This window comes from Vipera ursinii (assembly GCF_947247035.1).
Source record: "Vipera ursinii genome assembly, chromosome: 7".
In the NCBI taxonomy this organism is placed as follows: Eukaryota; Metazoa; Chordata; class Lepidosauria; order Squamata; family Viperidae; genus Vipera; species Vipera ursinii.
This window is the reverse complement of record NC_139521.1, coordinates 55,619,279-55,641,514: the sequence shown is the minus strand read 5'-3', so window position 1 is coordinate 55,641,514 and position 22,236 is coordinate 55,619,279. Positions and strand designations below refer to the sequence as shown.

The following is a 22,236-nucleotide window of genomic DNA, read 5'->3' as shown; positions in this document are numbered from 1 at the left end:
CAATTTCCTTATCTCAGTATATTTCTGTTAATGCAGTTTAGGATTGCATTTGCTTATCACCTTGCAGCTTGTTCTAAAACCACCACGTTTGCTCATCTAGCTCTGCATTTATGTATTTTAGTCAAATTTTGGTCTTTTCTCCTGGAATCTCATGGTTTTATCAAATGCATTGGATTTAGAGGTCCACTCTAATCCTGTACTCAGTTAAATTGGGCATTTCATTGCCTCGCCCCATTGATGGCATAAACAGAGGGGGAGCATCTTTGATTGAAGTTTCCAGTAACTAGCAGGTTCTTTGATTAGTCTTTCTACTTGATTAAGCTGTCTTTGGAGTAACAAAGCAAACTCTCCATGAGGAATGTAGAGTCTGATAAGAACTGGCTCAAATCTGTCAAGGACACTGACTTGAACTTTAGTAACTTGCAAACTCATTATAGTGTGAGAAAAAGATGTCCTGAATATCTAGATGAGTATTAATAAAATCATACTAAGAAACCAAGGAACGTTACATGTTACATGCAAGAACATTTGAATATGTGCATTGTGTCAGAAGTGTGTCAAATGATGTTAACCAATGAAAGAACTCAATATATAAAGTAATTCTCCACCTTTCTAAGGGGCGCCTCTACATGGTGAGGTGCTCTCTTTGCTTATGTACATAAACAAGGAATAATTTTTTTTAGTCTACCTTTCCAATTTGGGTAGGGCACAATCGGTTGGATGTGTAATGGCTAATATAACAAAATGAAATCAGATTAATTTGGAATGATTTCTTCTTGATAAATCAATGCTGAGCTTATTAAGCAATAAATTATTTTCTAAATGCTCACAAGCTGACTGTTTATTAATTATGTCATAATTTTTTTCATTATCAGTTCAGCAGTCAATAATTAAATTGGTTATCTTTTATAGCTGGAACAATACTTGCCAATCTGTGATTCTGTGGCATTATGCCTGCCTTCTATGATTTCTCAAACATCATAGAAAGAGACTTGAGGCTTACATTTGCAACTCATTCAAGATCCTTGAAATGATCTTAACTTTATTCACTATAGGTAAAGGTTCCCCCGCACATGCATGCTAGTCGTTTCCGACTCTAGGGGCCGGTGCTCATCTCCGTTTCAAAGCCGAAGAGACAGCTCTTGTCCGAGGACGTCTCTGTGGTCATGTGGCCGGCATGACTAGATGCCAAAGGCGCACGGAATGCTGTTACCTTCCCACCGTAGTGGTCCCTATTTTTCTACTTGCATTTTTACGTGCTTTCGAACTGCTAGGTTGGCAGAAGCTGGGACGAGTAACAGGCGCTCACTCTGTTACGCAGCACTCGGGATTCGACCCGCCAAACTGCCGACCTTCTGATCGACAACCTCAGCGTCCTAACCCACTGAGCCACCGCGTCCCTTTTATTCACTATAGCCAAGTATTTTTTAAACATCTCTTTTCTTAACTTGGATTGCCACTCCCTTGTTAACTATTCTACTTAAATTAGTTTAAGCACAGTTCCCATTGTGATCTGCTTGATATCTGCCCGATATCATCTACTTTTATTCTAGCAGCATGCCCATTGCTCTTTCATCCTTCATTTTACTACTATCATTATGAGGGTTATATTATAATTATAATAATTTTACTAAAAGTTTTTTTAAAAAACTTTTTGCTAATGTTAACTACTTCTGCACATTCCATTTCCTATACATGCCGTTTTTAAAATCTAACACAGTTGAAAATTCCTTATTAGTCTCAATATTTTCCTCAGTTTCTCATTTTTCCTCATGGGAATTATATGAAATTTTTCTTTCGATGTTTTATTTCTGAGAAGTTCTTAGCATAACTGCATTTACTTTGATTTATGAGTTGCAGTCAATGGGATTTCATCTAGCAATTTCTTTGCTGAAATTGTCTGCCCTGAACTCCACTCAAGTTATGTGTCAATTTCTATTTCTATATTATTCTGAATCTCAAAGTGACATAATCATTACTCCCAAGATTTTCACTGTTTTTCCTACTTCAACAAACTTCTTGACCTAGGATGAAATCTAGACGAGCCAATGCCCTTCTTTACTTTTAAACTTCTGAAAAATTAAACAGTCAAAATTGAGGTGTTTTGGGGATCTTGCAATTTTGATCAAGTTGGTTTTCAAACAGATACTTGAGTACTTCCATTCTATGTCTTTCCTTCCTGAAAGTTCTGAAATCTGATCCAGGAAGACATTATCTTCTGTCTAAGTAAGGTTTGATGTATCATAAACCCTCATAATGAAATGTTATTTTTACATTCTTTTTCAGATGTTCAAATTCCTGTATCTTAACCCATATCTACACTCTACGCACATCACTCCTGTTTTGTACAGTCTATTTCTTTTGAATAAGTTAAATTCTTCAGTCCTTTTGTTCTCTTCATGTGTTGACTGAATATCATAACTATATCAAACAGATAGTAAACCTCAGTGTCATGTTTATGAATTGTCAGGAATATCTGGTTAATTTTCATTGGGAACCGAAAAATGAGCTGGGTACATTGCCAATCTATAACTTATTCTTTCAGTCAAAGAAGACTCTCACAACTGATCTAACATACTGTATATTGAGCCACTAAATTTCAGCTGCATAGGGAAATAACTTGCAAACACCATCTCTATATAAGTAATATAATAAATACAATTGAATATCATACTGATAAACAATTGAAGAGTATTGAATACTTGGCTAATCAGTTAACATTTTTTCCTTTACATTTCCTCAAAGTTGAGAAATCTATGTGAGAAAACTTACTGTAAATATATTATATATGACTGACTGATGAGAACATAAAGAGTTCGAAATGATCATCTCAGCCTCCCAAAATTCTTTATTAGCAATTTGAATAATTTGCACAAATAATGATCTGTCATAAGTTGACTTTATCCTGTGGATAAGCCTTGAGTCAGGCCAAAACAGGAATGAAAGAGTTAATTAGCAAGGTGCATTCAAAAAGCCTTGACAAATACTTAACACACATTTGCCTTGCCTTCTAGCTAATAAAAGAGAGAAAGAACCTGTGACTCAGGAAGTTAAAACAACTGCCTAATATATAATCAGCCCAGGTTCGAATCTCAGATAAAGGGTATGACTGACTGATGAGAACATAAAGAGTTCGAAATGATCATCTCAGCCTCCCAAAATTCTTTATTAGCAATTTGAATAATTTGCATATATATATATATATATATATATATATATATATATATATATATATATATATATGTATGTATGTATGTATGTATGTATTTATGTATGTATGTATGTATGTATTCTCTATATTTTCCCTCTACTTTCCTTCATAATACAGCTACTATGCTTGTCCTGCCTTTGCTCCACTTCCTTCTGGTCTATTGAGCAGCTGAAGCTAATATAGAAGACTTTCCATTATGTTGCAAGCTTTCCTACATTATTGTGAACAATTGCAGCTGCAGTATGAAACACTTGGCAGTGAAGACTGAACACTGGACTTTCCTGATAGGAAAAGTTATTTACATTACTATTGAGGACTGTACGTTATCCTGAATAGCAAAACATTCAGGCTGAGGAGTATTTTTTTTATTCCCTGGCTTATGCTGTGAGCTGCCATGGGCATCACTGAGACTGAGGCCAATTTTTGCCTGAAGTTCAGCCTGAAGGATAAAGGTTAGAGAAGATGCATGACTGTATAGATGCTGCAGCTCTAGTGTCTGACCATGATCAAATAGCCTTTCACTTCCAGAGAGAGCCATTACTGTCATACTGAAGATCAAAGAGTTGAATGGTGTGGCAATACGAGGATCTACAGCCAGACTCTCAGGAAGTAATTTGTGCACTGTAGTTCAAGATGTGGAGACACTAATAAGTCTAGAAGAGGCCTTACAAGGCTGCTTCAGAGACCAAATAATTACCAGAGACAACTTTGATATCATTGCCTCTTACATTCTGTGGCTGGGACCGATAATTTTGCCTTGCTTACTTTATTCTTGATTCTCACCTATACCTTGATAGTGTTTTTTATTTGATATAGGATTTCTTATTCTTGGCTTAAAGAACAGATTTGATCTAAAGTATAGATCACTGTTCTGCTTAGTGACTTTGTGGGGAGTGATATGTGTACTCCTGTCATCAGCTGTCTGATTATTGTCTTTTGTCTCCTGTGAGTCTGGAGAAAATTATATTTAGTTATTCATTTATGACTCCATTTTTTCTCTTTTATTGAGCATTGGCATCAGGAAATGAACTTTATACCAAAGCACCAGGTGAGGAAAGCATCTATCACCATAGTCTGGTTACTATACACACAATCACTGTCCAGTTCACAAAACTTCAATATCATTACTAATTAAAGTTCAGAAACTTGCTATTTTTATTCACTTGTTTTCATATTTGTATATTGCTTACTTAAATAACCCTAGTACACAGCTGCTTGTGCAGATATTGTAGGATTTTTTCTTCCTTGCTGCCTTGGCAGGAGCAATGAAGTTTTTGTTTATTCTTAGCTATACAAACATACATATTCCTACAAAGATTCATGCAACAAAACTAGAACTGCCACCTGCTGCCCATTTGCACTTCATATATTCATAGTCAGCTGTTATTATTTCACATCAAATCACTCAGTTAACTAAAGTGATCCTGACAGTTTATATGCTGGCCTCCCCATCCTACACTTCAAGCTCCAATTAATCTCTCGAGATTGTTGTTTATCATTTTCTATACAGCCTCAAGGTTCACAACAAGAACTTCTTTACATTAAATTCTTTTATTGTTATTTCTGCTTCCTCAATCAGCAGCTAAATTTAAACAATGACACAATTCAGAAGCTGACAAAACAAAAGGTTATTCTTCACCACATTTTCATTCATTCAAAACAGTTTCCATAGAGAGAAACTTTGCAAACATATCAGATTGTAGTAATCTATCTCAACCCTTAATTGTTTGACTTACTATGCTTCTTGATAATAAACCTACATCCTCTAGCAGATAATTCACAGTAATTTTAATTTGATTTCTGGTGTGGCTCATCTTTCCCGGAAATCCAGCAATATCATTCTCCTAATGATATTGTATAATAGAAGAAATGGTATGGCACATAAATAATCTGTGCAGTGCAAAGCATATTCTCAAAGTTCAGCTCTCATCAGAGATTTTGTTTAATAGACTCTAATCCAATAAGATTATTGACTTTGCAACCTCAGTCCATCCACAAACTAAGAAAGGCCCAGGCCTATAATGAAAATGAATGTGGCATTCATCTCAACCTATTACTAAAAAGTCTATAGCACTGTTTGCTTCTTTTTTTATTACTGCACAATTTATGTATTAGAGGTAATTAAAAATAAACAAAATGTAATCGTATAAGAATATTAATCTGAATTTTACTCCAGCAAAACAATGTGTCCAATCACTAAGATTAAGACAGGAGAAGATACAAAGGAAAATTCTCACTGCCTTCACTTTCTGGAACTTAATATGCCAGTTGAAGACATTTGAAAGATGCTATCAGTTGCATGCAGACCCAACGGTTAAACAAATTATTTAGAAAACACCCATGTGAATAAAATAATTTTATGAGCTACACCTAGACTGCAAAACTAATAAAAATCAGCTGCTGGTTGATGATTGTGAAGCTTAATAAACAATAAATCTTCTCTATGTTAGGAATGAATTAATCATTTGCAGAAAGAAGATAGAAAATAGATTAGCAAATTCAATTAAAGCTATTTTTTGTACAGTCAACATCTCTTTTCATTAATTACTGTTCTGGTTGGATGATAAATCATAAATCGGGTGGCAATGTTCTTTTAAGTAGAAGTCACTTAATCTTTAAAGGCCTGCCTGGATCTCCCCCCCCCATAGTTTCAAGTAAGCAAAAGCTAAAACCTGGTCTATCAAATGAATTCTTGTTTTCTTAGTAAAGTCCTGGAATATCTTCAAACATTGGAGGAAATAAGCATTTTTTAAAAGTGGTTAACATAAATCTGTACTATATTAAATTTCATACCTGTATAAAGATGCATTGTGATAATTTTATGACATTTTCCAATGAGGACAAAAGATGAACTATTACTAATTTTAAAAATACAGGAAATTATCTACCAATTATGAAATAAAATAGGGGAAAGCATAATCATGTCTTCCATATATCTAGCTAGTGCATTTAGAAAAATGCATGAAAAACTGAAATATTGAAGACAATGGCAATCTTTTTTCTAGATGTTGAAAATATCAACGAGGCTGTTTTTAGTTATCTTTAATGTTCTCAGAGCAAATCTATCTATCTATTGAAAGCAGAAATATGCAATACTAATTTGTCAGTTTCTGAAATGCTGGTCAAGATCCAAAAAGGTGGAAGAGAAATTTTTGCCTACATTGCTTCAAACTAGAGAAAGCACTGAAAGAAGTACTTGCTGCTTTGATCTGCACATTGGGGAAAAAAATCTCTGGGAAAGATGCTGTTGTGCAATTTTTTCTACAGTGAAGAGATGCCTCTGTGAATGACTACCTACTAGAGTTTTGGATTCCTGCCAATCAAATCAAGAGGCACACTTCCAAGTAAAATATTGAAAATTAGATTGATAGATTATTAAAATCTTTAGTACCTACCATGCAAAATTTCATAGCTAAAATAAAGACACGCTTCAACAGCCTAATGCTAAAACATACTTCCTAAAATACATTGGGTGATATCCAGCTGTCCATCCTCTGCAGAAAAAACAGCATTTGTCAGCAGTAGTTTAATGATTCATTCTTTGTTCTGCAGCTCCACATTTCCAAAATTTGCTTCTGAACAATGTGGAAAGTAGCATGAAAACCATGATCATTCTGTTGACTGATGTTTTTCATCTAATCAGAAACTTAGCTGGGGCTCTAAAATCCAATTGCATCATTAACTTTCCACTTAATTGTGGAGCCTGTCTTCCACTGAAGTAAAAAAATATATATCAAAATCAACATTTCTCTTTGAACTAAAGACCAGGGCTGTGCAAAACTACAAATTTAAAAACAAAGTCGTGTTTAGAAGTGTGTAAAAGCATAAACATATCCCTTCTCTTCAGCTTTTTAAACCAAAAGCATCTTTTCCTGAAGCTCATGGTAGCTATGCTATCTTGAGAAGGGATCAAAAATAATTTTTAATCTCTTCAGTTTAAAATCTTCAATGCACATATGCCAATGCAGAAGAAGTAGTTTTTCTCAGCATGACAACAATTCCTTTCCTTAAACATCCTTAGTGCACACTGTAGGGCTTCTGAACTGGACAGCTACAGCTTGCCATATCCTGGCTACCAATAAGAAATGAGGGTAGTGGCATATAAAAGATCAATTTGGTCTGTTGAGTTATTGCTTGCCAACTGAGAAACAATTGAATGGATTGTCCCAAAGATGCTTTTTCACGAGGCAACTGGACTTCCTTGTTTTTTCTCTTTGAAGATGTTTCGCTTCTCATCCAAGAAACATCTTCACCTTGACTGGATGGTGGGGAATGGAAGGATTTATACTCCTTGCAGACAGCTGGTCATTTGCATTCTTTTAGAGAGTCACTGAGGCCACCTGAAGGTTTATCTGTGTTGTCATGATCACCTGAATAGTGCAAATGGATGTGGAGCCTTCTTGGAAAGAAGGCTCCACATCCGTCTGCACTACTTAGGTGACCCTGACAACACAGATAAACCTGCAGGTGGCTTCAACAACTCTCTATAGGAATGTCAATAACCATCTGTCAGAACTTAAGAAGCTTCTTGGATGAGAAGCAAAATGTCTTCAAAGAGAAAAAAAGAAAGTCCAGTTGCCTAGTGAAAAAGCATCTTTGAGACAACTATGACATGGATGACTGAGAATCTCCATAGACAATTGAATGGGTTCTGCCTGGTCTCTCTTGATATATAAAAAGGTCTCACAGACTTGAAGGGCTCAACAGGGGACTTTGCATTAGGTACCTGCCATAACATGTAGGGCATGGGTCCAGGATATCTGAGGAACCATTTTTCCCCAGTAGAATATGGCAGAGAGGATCTGGTCAGCCAAGGAATTCTGATGGGCAAAGTCCAGAAGAGCCTTCTATGCAGTGGTAAGATTTGCACCAACCTTCCTGACCTTTTGTAAGGGCCTGAAGTTTTGGTCCTGCCAGTGGGACCGGGGCCCCTGTGGGAGGAGTATCACTCTGGGGTGGTTAGTAGACTGAGGGAAAAAAAACACTTCCCCTCATGGTCTTCATGCTCCTTTCTCCCCCCTTGTAATCTTTTATGATAATGATGATGATGATCATGATAACAACAATAATGACTTTATTGTCACTTTGAATGTGCACCAATCTGCATACATCAAAATGAAATTTTGTTGCATAGAGCTCTCAAAGGGTCACCACCTATGATATACATTCCTTGTTTGTGGCCAGCTCAAGTTTCAGAATGTCCATTTTAGTCTCTAGGGAGCAAACCATGGCAAACAGGACAGATGGAAATGGAGCTCCGTGTGGATTAGCCCTCAAATTAGCTTGTATTCCTGCAGGACAACCTTGCCTCCTTTCCCATTTCTGATCCTGTCTCTTCCACCTTTTCCTTAAAGGGGTCTTGCTCCTTTTTGTCCCTGGAGCATGCTGTTGTCACCACTAACTAACTTCTCCAAAAGCCTCTCTCCCTTCTTCTGAGCCTGCCGACAGCCTCATCCAGTTGCTTTGCTCCATAAGCCCCAAGACCTCTCCTCCTCTGCCTCCTCCTCTCCTCCTTCAGAAACAACCCTGATTTGCAATAGAATCCGTCGCTGTGCCAGCAGTCAGATCTTGCTGCCGGCAGAACAATTTCAAACAGCACAAACGACTTTTAACAATCTCACCAGCTGTTTTGGAACAGCTAAAAACTCACCATATCAGCAAAGATTGTCGGTGGTATGTTAGCTTAGTCCCACTATGTAGCTCAAACACATTAAAACCTTCCTGATCATGTGGCCTATATCAGTGGCGTAGCGTGGGGGGGTGCAGGGGGGCCCAGCCGCACTGGGCGCAACATCTGGGGGGGCGCGCTCGCATTAGCAGCTCTCTGCCCCTGCCTGGCTCACTCACTCTCTCTCAGTGCAGTGCTGGCTGTGCGAATCTGATCCAAGCCGCCGGGTCGCCGCCCACTGTGGAGGGGGGGGGTGCCAGGCGTGCGGTGCACGGGTTAGGGGGAGCAAATTACTTGCCTTGCCCCGGGTGCTGACAACCCACGCTACGCCACTGGCCTATATTCCTTATAATCCGCTAAAAACTTTTCACCTTTGGGAGCCAATGCAGCTGCTGCCATGTAACAGTAACTATGATTACTGTTATTACTGGGGTTTTTAAAAGTTTCTGTTTTTAATGCTTGTAAGCTGCTCAGAGTTGCCTCCGGATGAGATGAGCAGCACATAAATCCAACAAATGAATGAATCAATCAATCAATCATCAGCCTTGGAGAAGACTCCTTTCAGTTTTCTCCATTGTACTGCCCTCTCTATTCTACAAATTCTGTTCTTCATTGTGCAAACTCCTTCCAGCCTTCTGCATTGTACAAACTGTGCTCTCCATTCCACAAGCTCTAAAAAGAAAAAGCTGGGAGGGACTTAATAACAGACCAAATAAAGCAATATGATCATTTTGCTGTTAGAAGCAAGCTCTCATGTTTTGTTTTGTGAAATAACCTTGGGATTGATTAATTCAAAGTGGTTGACCTGTTCAAAAGGTTTGCACAGATCTACTCCCATCATCCATGTAATGAGACATTAGATGGAAAGTGTAATTATTTCTATATCAGTCACAATACATTGAATATTCATCTACACAATACTCATGGAGGATTTATACCATTACTAAATCCTACCCAGAGGTTCAATTTGCAGAAGAATCTGGGCATGGATGACTGAACCTCTCCTGCCAATGCATGAACTTTGGAACATTAGTTGGATCATGGCATTATTGCTTGCTTTTAAGGAAATTAAAATATTACATATTTTAGGTATCATATGATTTAAAATCTTGGGTATGAAATATATGATGTGAGCAACCTGAATGATCACATCTCTTCCATCCCTATTGAATACCATTGAATGTGTTTTTAAATTCAGATTTGGAGAGAATGCACAGAAACCTCTCTGGCATCATCCAGTATCAGGACTAAAATTAGTACTATTCAAACATTTTGAAAAGATATGTTATGTACATCAGGGGGCTAGGAATTCATACATGTAGTTTCTTTTCGGAGATAAGCATATTAAATAACAATGCTCTGAATAAGATAGGAATGTCTTAATAGTTCTGGTTGATTCAAGGCAAGCAGGTTTCTGGAATGTTAAAAGTTGATTCAAAGCTAACAAAGGTTTGCTTCTACTCCCTGGATTGCCCTGCCTTATAAAAGTAGAAAACAACTATAATGACCTTTTGAATAGCTCTCTACTTATTACCCTGAATAATAAATATCCTAGCAGTAGCTTTTTCCATTATTGTTTCCTAGCTACATGCACAGCAAAAATCTGGCTCAACATTTCTGTACCTGGTAGAAAAAGTGGAAGGAGAGAAAAGCAATTAGAATGACTATCCTTATACTCAATGCATCCCATCATAGTTTCTGTCACCCTGATTTCTATCAAACCGCTATAGGGAACAAACCTAACAAGCCATAAATTAAGATAGGCTTACTCATTATTGGTTCTCTCAGCTGTGTAAGCAAATACATATTAAATAGCAAACATGTTTGAAATCCCACATGAAAAGGATATAGCTCAGAGAAAATTACACAAATTATTAACAATTTGGCAGGAGTGGGTTCCCCAACCTCCAGATACGTTAAACTAACCAGGCAGCTATGCAGGAGTTTGAAGAGTACATGTTTAAATAGTTGGTAATAAACTGAGTTTGCAAATAGGTTGCAGTTGTTTTCTGCAAAGACTATTTAGAACCCTGGTTTAAGTACATAACTGTCAGCGGCAGCAGGCTGCTAGGAAATAAATACTGAATATTTTCTATGGCATCTTTCAGTATTTGTTTAAGATCTGCTGTGAGGCTATCAGAAAAATTTGAAACACCAGCATTCAGAGCCCAACACCTTGCACAAGAGCTACCCAAAATGGATTTCGGTGCTGTTGGGGCCTGTTGGAGTTTTGAAGTTGGGATAGCACTTGAGGTAATTACTGTTGGTTCTTGTGGCTACATATTTTGCAAAAAGCTCCACACAAACAGAAAAAAGTTTCCAGTGAGAAAAAAAGTGTTTTATTGGTTCTGCTGCTGCTTAGACATTCATTTTGGTCTCCTATCACCACACCAGGTTGTGTGAAGCGACCAGACTGCTGTAGCAAGATGACAAAGTGTCTTGAGTAAAGCTAGGGAGGACCTAGAACTGTTGGTCAAGAGTTGCTGATGGTATCAGCGGCTGCTGGCTCTCATTCTTTCATTTTCTCCTCACTGAAGTTGCATGTTCATTTTCTTTATCCAATAGAAAGAGCCATTCCCATGCCCTTTCCTTCTGAGCATCCTGCAAAGCAATTCCAACGAGGCAGGCAACTAAGTGGGTCTCCTCCAAAATATGGAGCCACCACTGCTAGGACCATTGGGAAAGCTGAAGGAGTGAGGGAAGAACACATTTCTCCATTTGCTGACAATTGTTTTCTGGCACCAACTGGTGTTTGTTCTATTTTTACTATGATGCACAGATGTAAAGAGAAACAACTGGCATTCTTAGTGCAACAGTATCTTTTCCTGTGTCATTATCTTAGCTTAAAAAAAAACAAACCAAGCACAACCAAATCCAGCAATAGCTATATTTCGCTATATTGCTAATTCTAAACTGTTCTAGATACAGAACAGATTGCTATTTCCAAAAACCAAATTATAAAGGCATGCAAAACTCTTTTCTAAAGAAGTATAATTAGATGAAATCCAACTGCCATTTGCTTTAATAGAAGCTCATGCAGATCTGACAAAAGAAACAAGTGGGGAAGGCTGGAAGTTTAGTTAGGCAAGATGGTTTTCTAATGCAGCAAATCACAATCATTCTAGAATATGACTATCGAACCACAGAGATTGTGAATTTTAGTGTGTGCAGTAATGTGTGTACCATGAACTTTTTTTACTTGCATATTTTCATGATCCGTGAAATGTTTGCCTTTGGCTTTCCTGCAGACACTTTCTACAACATGCAGGGTAAAAGCAGCTAATAAGCATAATTAGCTTGACACTTAGCTCAATTTAGTTTTGCGCTATAGACTAACTGCCTAGTCAGGGAAGAGGAAGTGTAACATTTTTGTTAATATGCTTACCCGAGGGCCCTGATCACCTTGATCTCCCTGCAAAGTGGAAAGATGATAGTTTTAACACAGCATGTGTGCTAACCCAGGTCTCTTAAATAATCTCATATCATAACTGCTTCAATAGCCACCAGTTACTATCAGGACGACTTCCGCTTAGTTGGTTAGTAGCAGAGATTTGCTGACTCACCTTCTCACCTTTTGGACCAGGTGGACCCTGAAAGGAACAGAAAGGATATTCATTAATCATTTCATAATATGCTTGATAAGCCAGACATATGCTTACAAGCAGCAGAAGTGGTATCTATTTTGAATATTGATTGTATCCCTTTAGATTGCAGTTTCGGGGTGGTCGATTGAGTATCTCTATGTCTAACAACGATAATAATGTTTGCATGTACAGCTAGTATATTATGAACAATATCCCAGACATTGGTTTATTTTTTGAATTGCATTTCGTGAAAACATCAGGTTGGATTCCAAAATTGCAAGCTTAAAATAGTAGAATGAGCATTGAAAGGGGTTCTGTGGGTGGTTAAAAATGTCTACAATTAAGTTTGGTTTTAAAAAATATCCATAGAAAAGGCAGCATTTAGAATTTTGGCTCTTCTACTATTATTGCATTAAAACTTCAAACAGATCCAGCCATGATGGACATTGCTGACATATGCTGGGGGAGTTTCGCTTAGCATTATCTTAGGAATACAGCTTCCTTAACCAGCACTATAGCCCATACCACACATGAATATTTTATCATTTTTAGGGTTGGTTTTACATAGCATACCTTGGCTACTCTGAGTTCAATTATGTTAATTATAAATTAACATAATTTAAATTCGACAATGAAACACAAGCAATCAACATAATTTAAGTTAAACAATGCAAAGTAAACAGCCAAAAGTAATATCTGTTGTTGTTGACTAGTGCTAGAAAAACTGAGCAAGCAGGATAGCAACCAGTGTAATAAGAACAAGAGTATTCTGTGAATATTTACAGTCATATGCCTCACTACATTTTGGCTCTTTAGTCACAGTAACTTCTGTGTTCAGTAGATGTGTATACTTGAACTATATTATGTCTTAACAAACAGATGTTCAATTTGATGTGACTTCTGACATTCTTTTGTACAGCATAACAAAGATAATTCTAAGTATCTTGTCTTTAAAGATTTCCATAGTGAGTGTCGTCATATTCAATGTGATGATCTACTAGTGCACATCAATAAAGAAATAGTTCCCACCAGTAATGTCTGTGAGGCTATATCCGTATATAAAAAGTCAAGAGTCTAATCACCATTTTTTGATCCTTTATATACATGCACTGCCATCACACAATCTTGGGGTGTGTTTTTTTGACACTCCATGAAAATACCACTGATTCACAAGAGGTTAGGTTGTTATTCTCTCTTGAGTGACTAATTTAATTATGCTTAATATGCAAAATGCCCATTCTATTGTTAGCTTCTCTTGAGATTCTAACTAGTTATGTCTGTTTAAGCCATGTATTTTTTCCAGTGCCAAAAACAAAAGCCTAGGGAACCCCTTTTGTTTTCCTTTGCCTGAGGATTTAATTTTTATTTCAGATCATGAGATCCTGGCTAAGTTTAATTCATGTAACCACAATGGATATTTTAAAAGGACATAGTAAGTTAGTCATGCAAAACTTCATTTCACGTACTAAGATTAGTAAGAGGCTGATAGATAAAAAGGTTTGAAAATGCATGGAAATTATTTTTTAAAAAGTCATTGCTCCATTACCGTATTATAATTCTGGGTTAAGTTGTGCATCTCATATTCATGTTAAAGTTTTCTTTTCAAAACAAGATTTATTCAAAATGTGCTGTATGTAACATATCAGTGGCATCACTTGGCGACCATGAAATCCAGTTATGAATCAAGGTTGCTAAAATCCAGTGGGACTAATTTGGTCATCACATTAACTTTCTCTGGTTATTATGAAATCATATTTTATGTATATAATTTCTCTCACATATACTTATTCACATTTATAATAACTGCATGAGGTATATATGATAGAGAGAGAAACTTTATTGGCTGAGAATTAGATTTGATTCATATGTAAGATATGCTTGGGGAACACATACACTATGTACAAACTTGCAGCTGATGAAAGCGTTAATAGAATAGGAATTCTAGGACTTTAAAAGGTAAGAAAGAAATTTAACATCATGCAATGTCAATTTAGGGATGAAGGAAGTTACAAGTAGAAGTAGAGGGAAAGGAAGGGAGAGAGGGAATAAATAAAATCAATCAGTTTTTGATTTGGCTAGGTCACTTCCTGGTTTACACTGAAATCATAATTTTGCATGTTTCATATAATCATAGGATTAGAAGAGATCATGGAGGTCTTCTAGAATCTAGTCCAATCCCTTGCAGAAATCCTTATTCCACCCGACAAATATTTGTACAAACTTGAAGCTCCCACCACTCCAGGAGGCCAACTGTTCCATTGACTAATTATTTTCATTGTCAGGAAATTTCTTCTTAGTTCCAGATTGAATCTTCCTCTCATGAGCTTCCATTCATTGCTTCTTGTCCTGTGTCAGGTGCTTTGGAAAATAAGGTGCTTTGGCAAGCCTTTCAAGTATTGGAAGGCAAGTATCATGTTACTCCTAACCCTACTCTTTGTTGTGCTAAACATACCAAGTTCCCTTAGCTGTTCATTATACTGGTTAGCCTCCAGCCCAAAATCATATTTGTTGCTCTTCTCTGCACATTTAGGGCCTCTGTATCATGATGATCAGAATTAGATGCATTGATCTGAGTGTGGCCTTACTTAATGCACTACAGAGCAGTACTATCACTTCTCTTGATCTTCCTGTTATCCCTCTGTTGATGCAGCCTAGGACTGCACTGACTTTTTTTTGTAGGTGCAGCACATTACTGGTTCATATTAAGTGGTGGTCTACTAGGACACATAGATATTAAGCGATGGTTTACTAGGACACATAGTTTCTTCTCACAGGTACTACTGTGAGCCAGATACTGTTCTGTACCTGTGCATTTGGCTTTTCGTACCTAAATTTAGGACCTTACTTTTCTCACTACTGAGCTGCATCTTTTGGATAAGATCCAATGCTCAAGTCTGTCAAGATCATTTTGAATCCTGAGTCTGTCTTCTGTAGATTTCATGAGTGCCCATTCAATAACCTCATCTAGGTCATTGATCAAGACGTTGAAGAGCACTGAGCCCAAGACAGAATCTTGAGATACCCCACTGCATGCTTGCCTCCACACAGATGTAGTTCCATTGGTCAGCCAGCTGCAAATTAAGCTGAGGGTATTACTGTGTACTCCACATTGTTCTATTGTTCTATTTTACTGTGGTCTACTTTGTCAAATGCCTTACTGAAGCCTAGGTCTACTATATCCACAGCATTTTCTTTGTCACTTTGTCAAAGAAGGCAGTAAGGTTTGTTTGGCATGACCGGCTTTTAACAACCCATGATAGCTTCTAGTAATCACCTTGTTCCTTTTTAAGTGCTAACAAAACCACTGTTTCATTAACTTTTCCAGGAGTTTCCCAGGTATTGATGTCAAATTGATTGATCTGTAATATCCTGGATCCACTTTTTTCTCTCTCTTGAAGCTTTTTTCCAATCTGCTGGCAGTTCCTGGAGCTCTGAAAGATTTCATTCACATCTGCCAGCTCCTTCAGTACCCTGCCCAGTACCCACCTGGTCCTGGCAATTTGAAGTCATCCAAGGTGGATAGGTATTTTTTTACCAATTTCATGCTTACATTTATATATTTATATTCATTTCAAGGGATTTGAAAGATGTCCATATAAATGAAGAGCAAATAGAAATTCAAGTTTTAAATCTAGTAGTTTTTCCAACAGTTTTCAAATGTATCAGGAAAGATTTGAATACTCATCTTTTCTAACTCAGTGTGAGACATTAAAAAAAAAGTTTTCTCAGAGCCGTTTTGATTGTCTTTAGCCAAAATTTAAAGGGCATGGCCAAACTGACAGACATGGGCTGAGTACTGCAATGAGAACCTGAGTAATTAACAACTACAATGTCACCTAGTAATTTTTGCTCCTGATTTTGTATTATGGGATTAGATTGGGAGAGTTACATATAAGGGAAGAGTGTACTACATAAGGAGACAACAACTTTCAGGGTTGGATGCAATTAATTGTTAAGACTGAAAATCTGATGTAGGACTGATTCTGTTTTGAATTTCTAGTAAAAGGTCATCTGCCTTAATGCCATCTCTAGATCCTCTAAAACAGGGCTTTTCAACTGGTGGTATGTGTACCACCTATGGTACATTAGCACGTGGCAGGTGGTATGCAGCCCTGCCCACCCAAGTGTAGTGGGGGAGGGAACGAGCCAGTGCAGCACAGGACTTACTGTGAGAGAGTCCTCCGGAGCTGCAGAGTGGCTGAGGTGAGGCAAAGGCCCCAGGCTCACTTCCGGCTCGCCCGGAAGAGAAAGGAGGAGGAGGGAGGTAGAGACAGGAGAGGCTATAAAATGAGGCAGTTTGGGTGGGAGAGGGAGAGAGAGAAAAAGAAGCAGCCTTGGGAGGAGGTGGAGTCATCTCTAGCTGCACTGAAGGGAAAGAAGAAGGAGGGTGGGGGGAGAGGAGAGGAGATCAAGCAGGCCAGCCATAAGGCTATCTACTACTTCTGTAGCAGCCACCTGTGCTGGCAGCAACAAAGAGGCAAGAAATGCAATGGGGGAGGGGTCGCCCTCCACGAGGAATGAAGAAAGGCAGCAATGAAGAAAGGCAGCATCAGCTGGAGGTGAGGCACAGAGGGAGGGAGGGAGGGAGGGAGTTGGAGAGTGGAAGGATTCTTATGTGCTTTTGTGACTTTGAAGTTCTAGGATTTGTGCAATGTGGGCTTTGTGTTCTTAAAGAGTGTTTGCAATTTCTATTTGGCTGATGGCTGATGTCTCATGTTAGATTCTATTACTCTGCTATTGTTAGGTGTAAGTTTTGCTGCAAGGGATTTTGAAGTATTTTTCTCCTGAATGGATTTTGCCTGTTGCATTCCTTTACTTATGAATGGAGCCATTTGGGGAGGCTACCTTAGCCAGAAGCCAGTACTTACTACATTTTTTTTTGTTGCCAGTTGCTTAACTTTCCTTTCTAGCCAGTAGCTAATTCTTAAAGGGGAATGTGCCCTTTTAAGCTAGTTCCCTCAGCGGCTTGTCTTTTCTGTCTCTGGAGGCTTTCCTTGCTTGATGAATATATGGAAGATGGAAAATATGGGGGGGGCATTCAAATTCTTCCTTCAGAAGGAGATGGGAATGAAAAAGAGGAAGGTAGGAAAGGAGGGAAGGAAGTCCCACCTTAGCACTTGGCCACCAGCAGCTCCGCCATTGACTTTGCTTGTCAAAAGGTTGCAGAAGGGGATCACATGACCCTGGTACACTGTGACCATCATAAATATGAATCAGTTGCCAAGCATCCAAATATAAATCACATGACCCTGGGCATGCTGCAATGGTCATAAGTGTGAAAAATGGTCATAAGTCATTTCAGTGCAATTGCAACTTTGAACGGGTTGGGGTTTTTTTTTGGTCATCAAGTTTGCTAGGTGGTACTTGAATACTGCCATATCCTAAAAGTGGTACAATGGGTGAAAAGGTTGAAAAGCCCTGCTCTAAGAAGTCACAATATAGCTAAAAAGAATAATGTTCTTCTTGATGCAATAAACAATACAAACAGTAAAAGTATTATAACTGAAAGGAAGAAATCACAACCATATCTGCCAGTTCCAGTTAAGGTACTTAAATTGCTTCCTTTGACCTCCCTTTAAGACACATGAAACTCTTTATTGCATATAGAAACCTTATGAATAAGGCCCATATGTTCCATATAATAGCTACACTTTTAAATGACCAAAATGAACTAATGAATATATTTCCCCTAGGAAATGAAAACCCTGGGATGTAAACCTTATTTACATCCACATTTGTTCACATGCACAGACCAATGGTAACACCGTACAGCATCTTACTACTTAAGCCTATTTATTTACTAATATTATACAAACATGAATAAGGTTTTAAAAGCAGAAGTGAGCTACTTTTCAGATTAAATAATTTTAAATAAGAGTCGGACTGCTTTGATTCCTTTTCACAAACTTAAACATATTCTTCCATCTAGTTCACTGGGTGAACATACACCATTGTACAGTCCTATTCTTCCATATGCTATTTTCATGAGCCATTTTACTCAAAGGAATCAATTAAATACAAAACCTCTGTTCTCTGTCTTAAACCTTCTGGCTTCAAGGATTCTCATGAGCAGAAGTGGTTTACGCATCCACTGTTCTGCTGCACTTTGTGATCTGCTTCACAAAACAGATGGTAATTTCATTTGTGACAATCCCCCTTACTTTATGGTAGAGGAGAAAAGAAGAAAATTCGGCCATGACTGATGGGGACTGACCAGCCAACTGTATCTTAGATTCAGAAGTACCATGTTTAATAGGTTTTTTCCCCAATTACCTCATGTGGATTATGGCTCCCCAGTTGTTTCTGAGCTGTTGCTTTCAGTAAGTTCAACCAGTGCTGGAAGTCCCTGCTTCACTGTGTGCAGAATGTAACACACAGGTAAGCCACATATAAATTGTCCTTCTTGGATTGAGATAACTGAGCTATTGGGGTATAAAATTGGAGATCAGTTCAGAACTAACAGCATGAATATTCTTTTCAGGCAACAGTCTTTCCTAAACCTTCATTACAAATGAGAAGTAGACATCAATATAAAGCAGTAGGGATGGCTGTTGTATAAATCAGAATTATGACATTTATGGTTTTATAACTTTTCATCTCAATGCACCTCAGCATACCCAAAATTTCTGCTGCTGCTTGAGAAATGCCAGGAAAAGTTAGAAAGCAGAGGGAAGTGGCAGAGCTACTGTAGGAAGATACCGAATTAGTAGAATTCAAACCAAGGCAGCTTTTCAATAAAGAAGATTCCACCTGATTTTACCTATAACATTCCACCATGTTGCCCAGGGTTTTCTTGCAAACAGCTAACTCTGCAAGAAACAGTTTTAAATTGCAAAATAATAAAACTAGGCCAATGGTACCAAGAGATCAATTCTAAAAGGAATGTGTTTGCAAAGAACAATAAATCTTCTTCAATAAATCTTCCCCAAAGTATAATATTAAGGCAGTTCAAGATGAGAATAACATATAATGACTCAACACTGGTAATCTGAAAGTGATCTCAAGATCCTTCCCCAAAAGGACAATATGGAAAAATTAGTGTTCTAAATCACCATGCTCAAATTCTCTAAAAGAGTCATTGATTATTTATTGATCTTGAAATTCTCAAGCAAACTTTGAGTCTAATAATTCTATTATATGTGTTCAAAAAGAAATATTTTTCTTGAATCCCATGAGCAAATAATTCATTTTTAAGTTGTGTTCAGAGTAGTATTCTGACCTAAATTTAAATGTGCAGTGGATCATCATCAAAGGAATAAAGTTAGGACTAGAAAAATCAGAAGGTTAACAACTGAAATTTGAGAAAGGCTGGATAGAGAAAAAAGATAGTCACTAATGCATCCCTCTCCAAAAAGAAACCTAACACCAAACAAGAGACTGCAGATGTGCAAAAAAAATATTGCATGTGACAATTTGCATTTAATATACATATACCGTATGTATATTGTTGTTGTAATGTAAACAGAATTACAATATTGAATTTAGTAGCTGGAACAGTAAAGTGTACAATAGGCTAGAATACACAGTTGTAGTTGATTAGAGAGTACTGACTCATGCAATCTACGCTATGATTGGTTGCTCTAAGTATAAAGGGGGAGTTTCCCTTCCCCCCTTTCTCTTCTGTATACTGCAAAAAATTACCTCATGATGTTCCTGACTATCTTGTGTTGTTTCTTTCTGGATGATGACAAAGACTGCTGTACATTGAAATATTAAATATATCTATACAAGTTTCTGTTAGTGTCTCCGATTTCATCTGAACAGCTGCTGTGCAATTCCATGACACAATAACTTGTCTTCAAAGTAGAGAGGATTTGTATGTGTAGTCATTTTGATTGCTAAATGCTAACGATCAGTGAACAAGCAGGGCTTCTGCTCTTCCAGCTTATGATGATCCTTTTTGTTGAAGTGAGACATGTATTGGGCAGGAGGGTGCAAATCTGCCATGATTCAGGACCAATGTCTGCAAGCCATCAACCAAGGTTGCCAAGGATCCCAAAGCAGTTTAAAAAAATAAAATAAATGGCTATTTTTATTTTGGAAATCTATGGAGTGGATCTTTTCATTGTGCTATTTATTGCACTCTAGAGTTCGTTCTGGCATAATCCAATATGTAGATAAATAAAAGGAATATATGATGGATGTCTTCTGCAGTCCTACTGGATAATTCTGAAAACAGTGGACTGGTCACCATAAAGAAGGGAAAATAGCTGCTTTCAGATTACAGTAAGAAACTTGGGGAGATGACAAAACTTGGATTTGTTTTAATTAAACTGGATAAATTTCATTATTTCTTCATATTAATCATTTTCTATATTCTACCATATTAAATCTTATGGCAAAGGATAAATCAAATAACTCCAAGGGTTGCACCTGAGACTTTTGCAAACTACAAACAATGCTGGCTCCCAATTTATTGCCTGGAAGGCACAATTATTATTATTTTATGCACTGCATTTTTAGAGAAATCTCAGCTTCTTTCCATTTTCTTTATATAATTAATGGCCTATTTTGGTTATTTTTTTTACCGCAATCATGCAAACTTTTCATCTATTTCTAATAGTCTATAATATTAGATAATGATGATAAAATAAGCAAAAAAAGAAAGAATTCTCAAACTATAGAAAATGATGAAGACAACATTAAACTAATCTATTGATGGGATTAGTTAGTGATAGGGGCTTTCTGATGACTCAGTTGAAAATTTGTAGTCACATCCTTAGCAGCAACTTAGTGGCAGATTGAAAAAGCTTTTTTAGAAATGACTATAAATGTCATATAATTTTACTTGTGTTTTTAATATTTCAAATGACTTTCTGTCATGTATCAACTGCTGTTTTATAGTGATTTTAAAAACATGGCTAATATTTAATTGTGGACAGCTACCTAGGACTTCATGGGTGAGCTACGAGAAATAATATCAATAAATATTTATAGTTATTTAATAATTAATCAAATCAATAATTAAATCCAGAGGGGAGATTTAAAATCCCAAATGTTAATTCACATATATGTGCCTCATATAAGGAATGGTTCCTGGAATTGGGAATATCTAGTCTAATGAAGAGAAGGACGAGGGGTGACATGATAGCAGTGTTCCAATATCTCAGGGGTTGCCACAAAAAAGAGGGAGTCAAGCTATTCTCCAAATCACCTGAAGGCAGGACAAGAATCACTGGATGGAAACTAACCAAAGAGAGAACTAAGGAGGAATTTCCTGATAGTTAGAACAATTAACCAGTGGAACAACCCACCTCCAGAAGTGGTGAATGCTCCAACACTGGAAGTTTTTAAGAAGAGGCTGGACAGCAATTTGTCTGAAATGATAAAGGGTTTCCTGCCTGAGCAGGGGGTTGGACTAGATGACCTCCAAGGTCCCTTCCATCATCATCATCATCATTATTTAAAACTCCAGTTTCTGAGGTAGCAAAAAGTTTATTAGAAAAATACAAGGTCAAAGTCAAATTCATTTTAAAAATAGCAAGGAAATTAGGTACCAATCCTACCCAAAACTCCATAGAAAACATCCAAGCATCCGAAACATACAATGCAACAAGTATATACACATACACTTCTTAAAAGGAAATCACACACCCAAATCCACATACAACTTGCAGGAAAACATATTCATACTTTAAGATGTTTGTTACTGTTTCTTTTAGGTAAACTACATTGAGTCCAACATGGAACCAAGATACATTATTGGAAATATGGTATTGGAAGTTAAACTGAATGGTAGTAATATTTTAAATAAAAAATAAAATAGAAGAACC

At 37.3% G+C, this 22,236-nt stretch overlaps 1 protein-coding gene across 1 annotated transcript in view; it reads right to left on the bottom strand.

Annotated features, from left to right (window-relative positions):
• The window catches only part of COL25A1 (collagen type XXV alpha 1 chain), a gene marked incomplete at its 3' end in the record, with an annotated part of 303,353 nt that overhangs the window by 83,911 nt on the left and 197,206 nt on the right, over positions 1 to 22,236 (bottom strand). Inside the window, exons 5-6 of the mRNA XM_083367097.1 lie at positions 12,443 to 12,469; positions 12,265 to 12,291 (exon numbers count right to left, since the gene is read on the bottom strand). Coding sequence (XP_083223223.1) covers positions 12,265 to 12,291; positions 12,443 to 12,469 — 54 coding nt within the window. The remainder of the gene's footprint in view (positions 1 to 12,264; positions 12,292 to 12,442; positions 12,470 to 22,236) is intronic.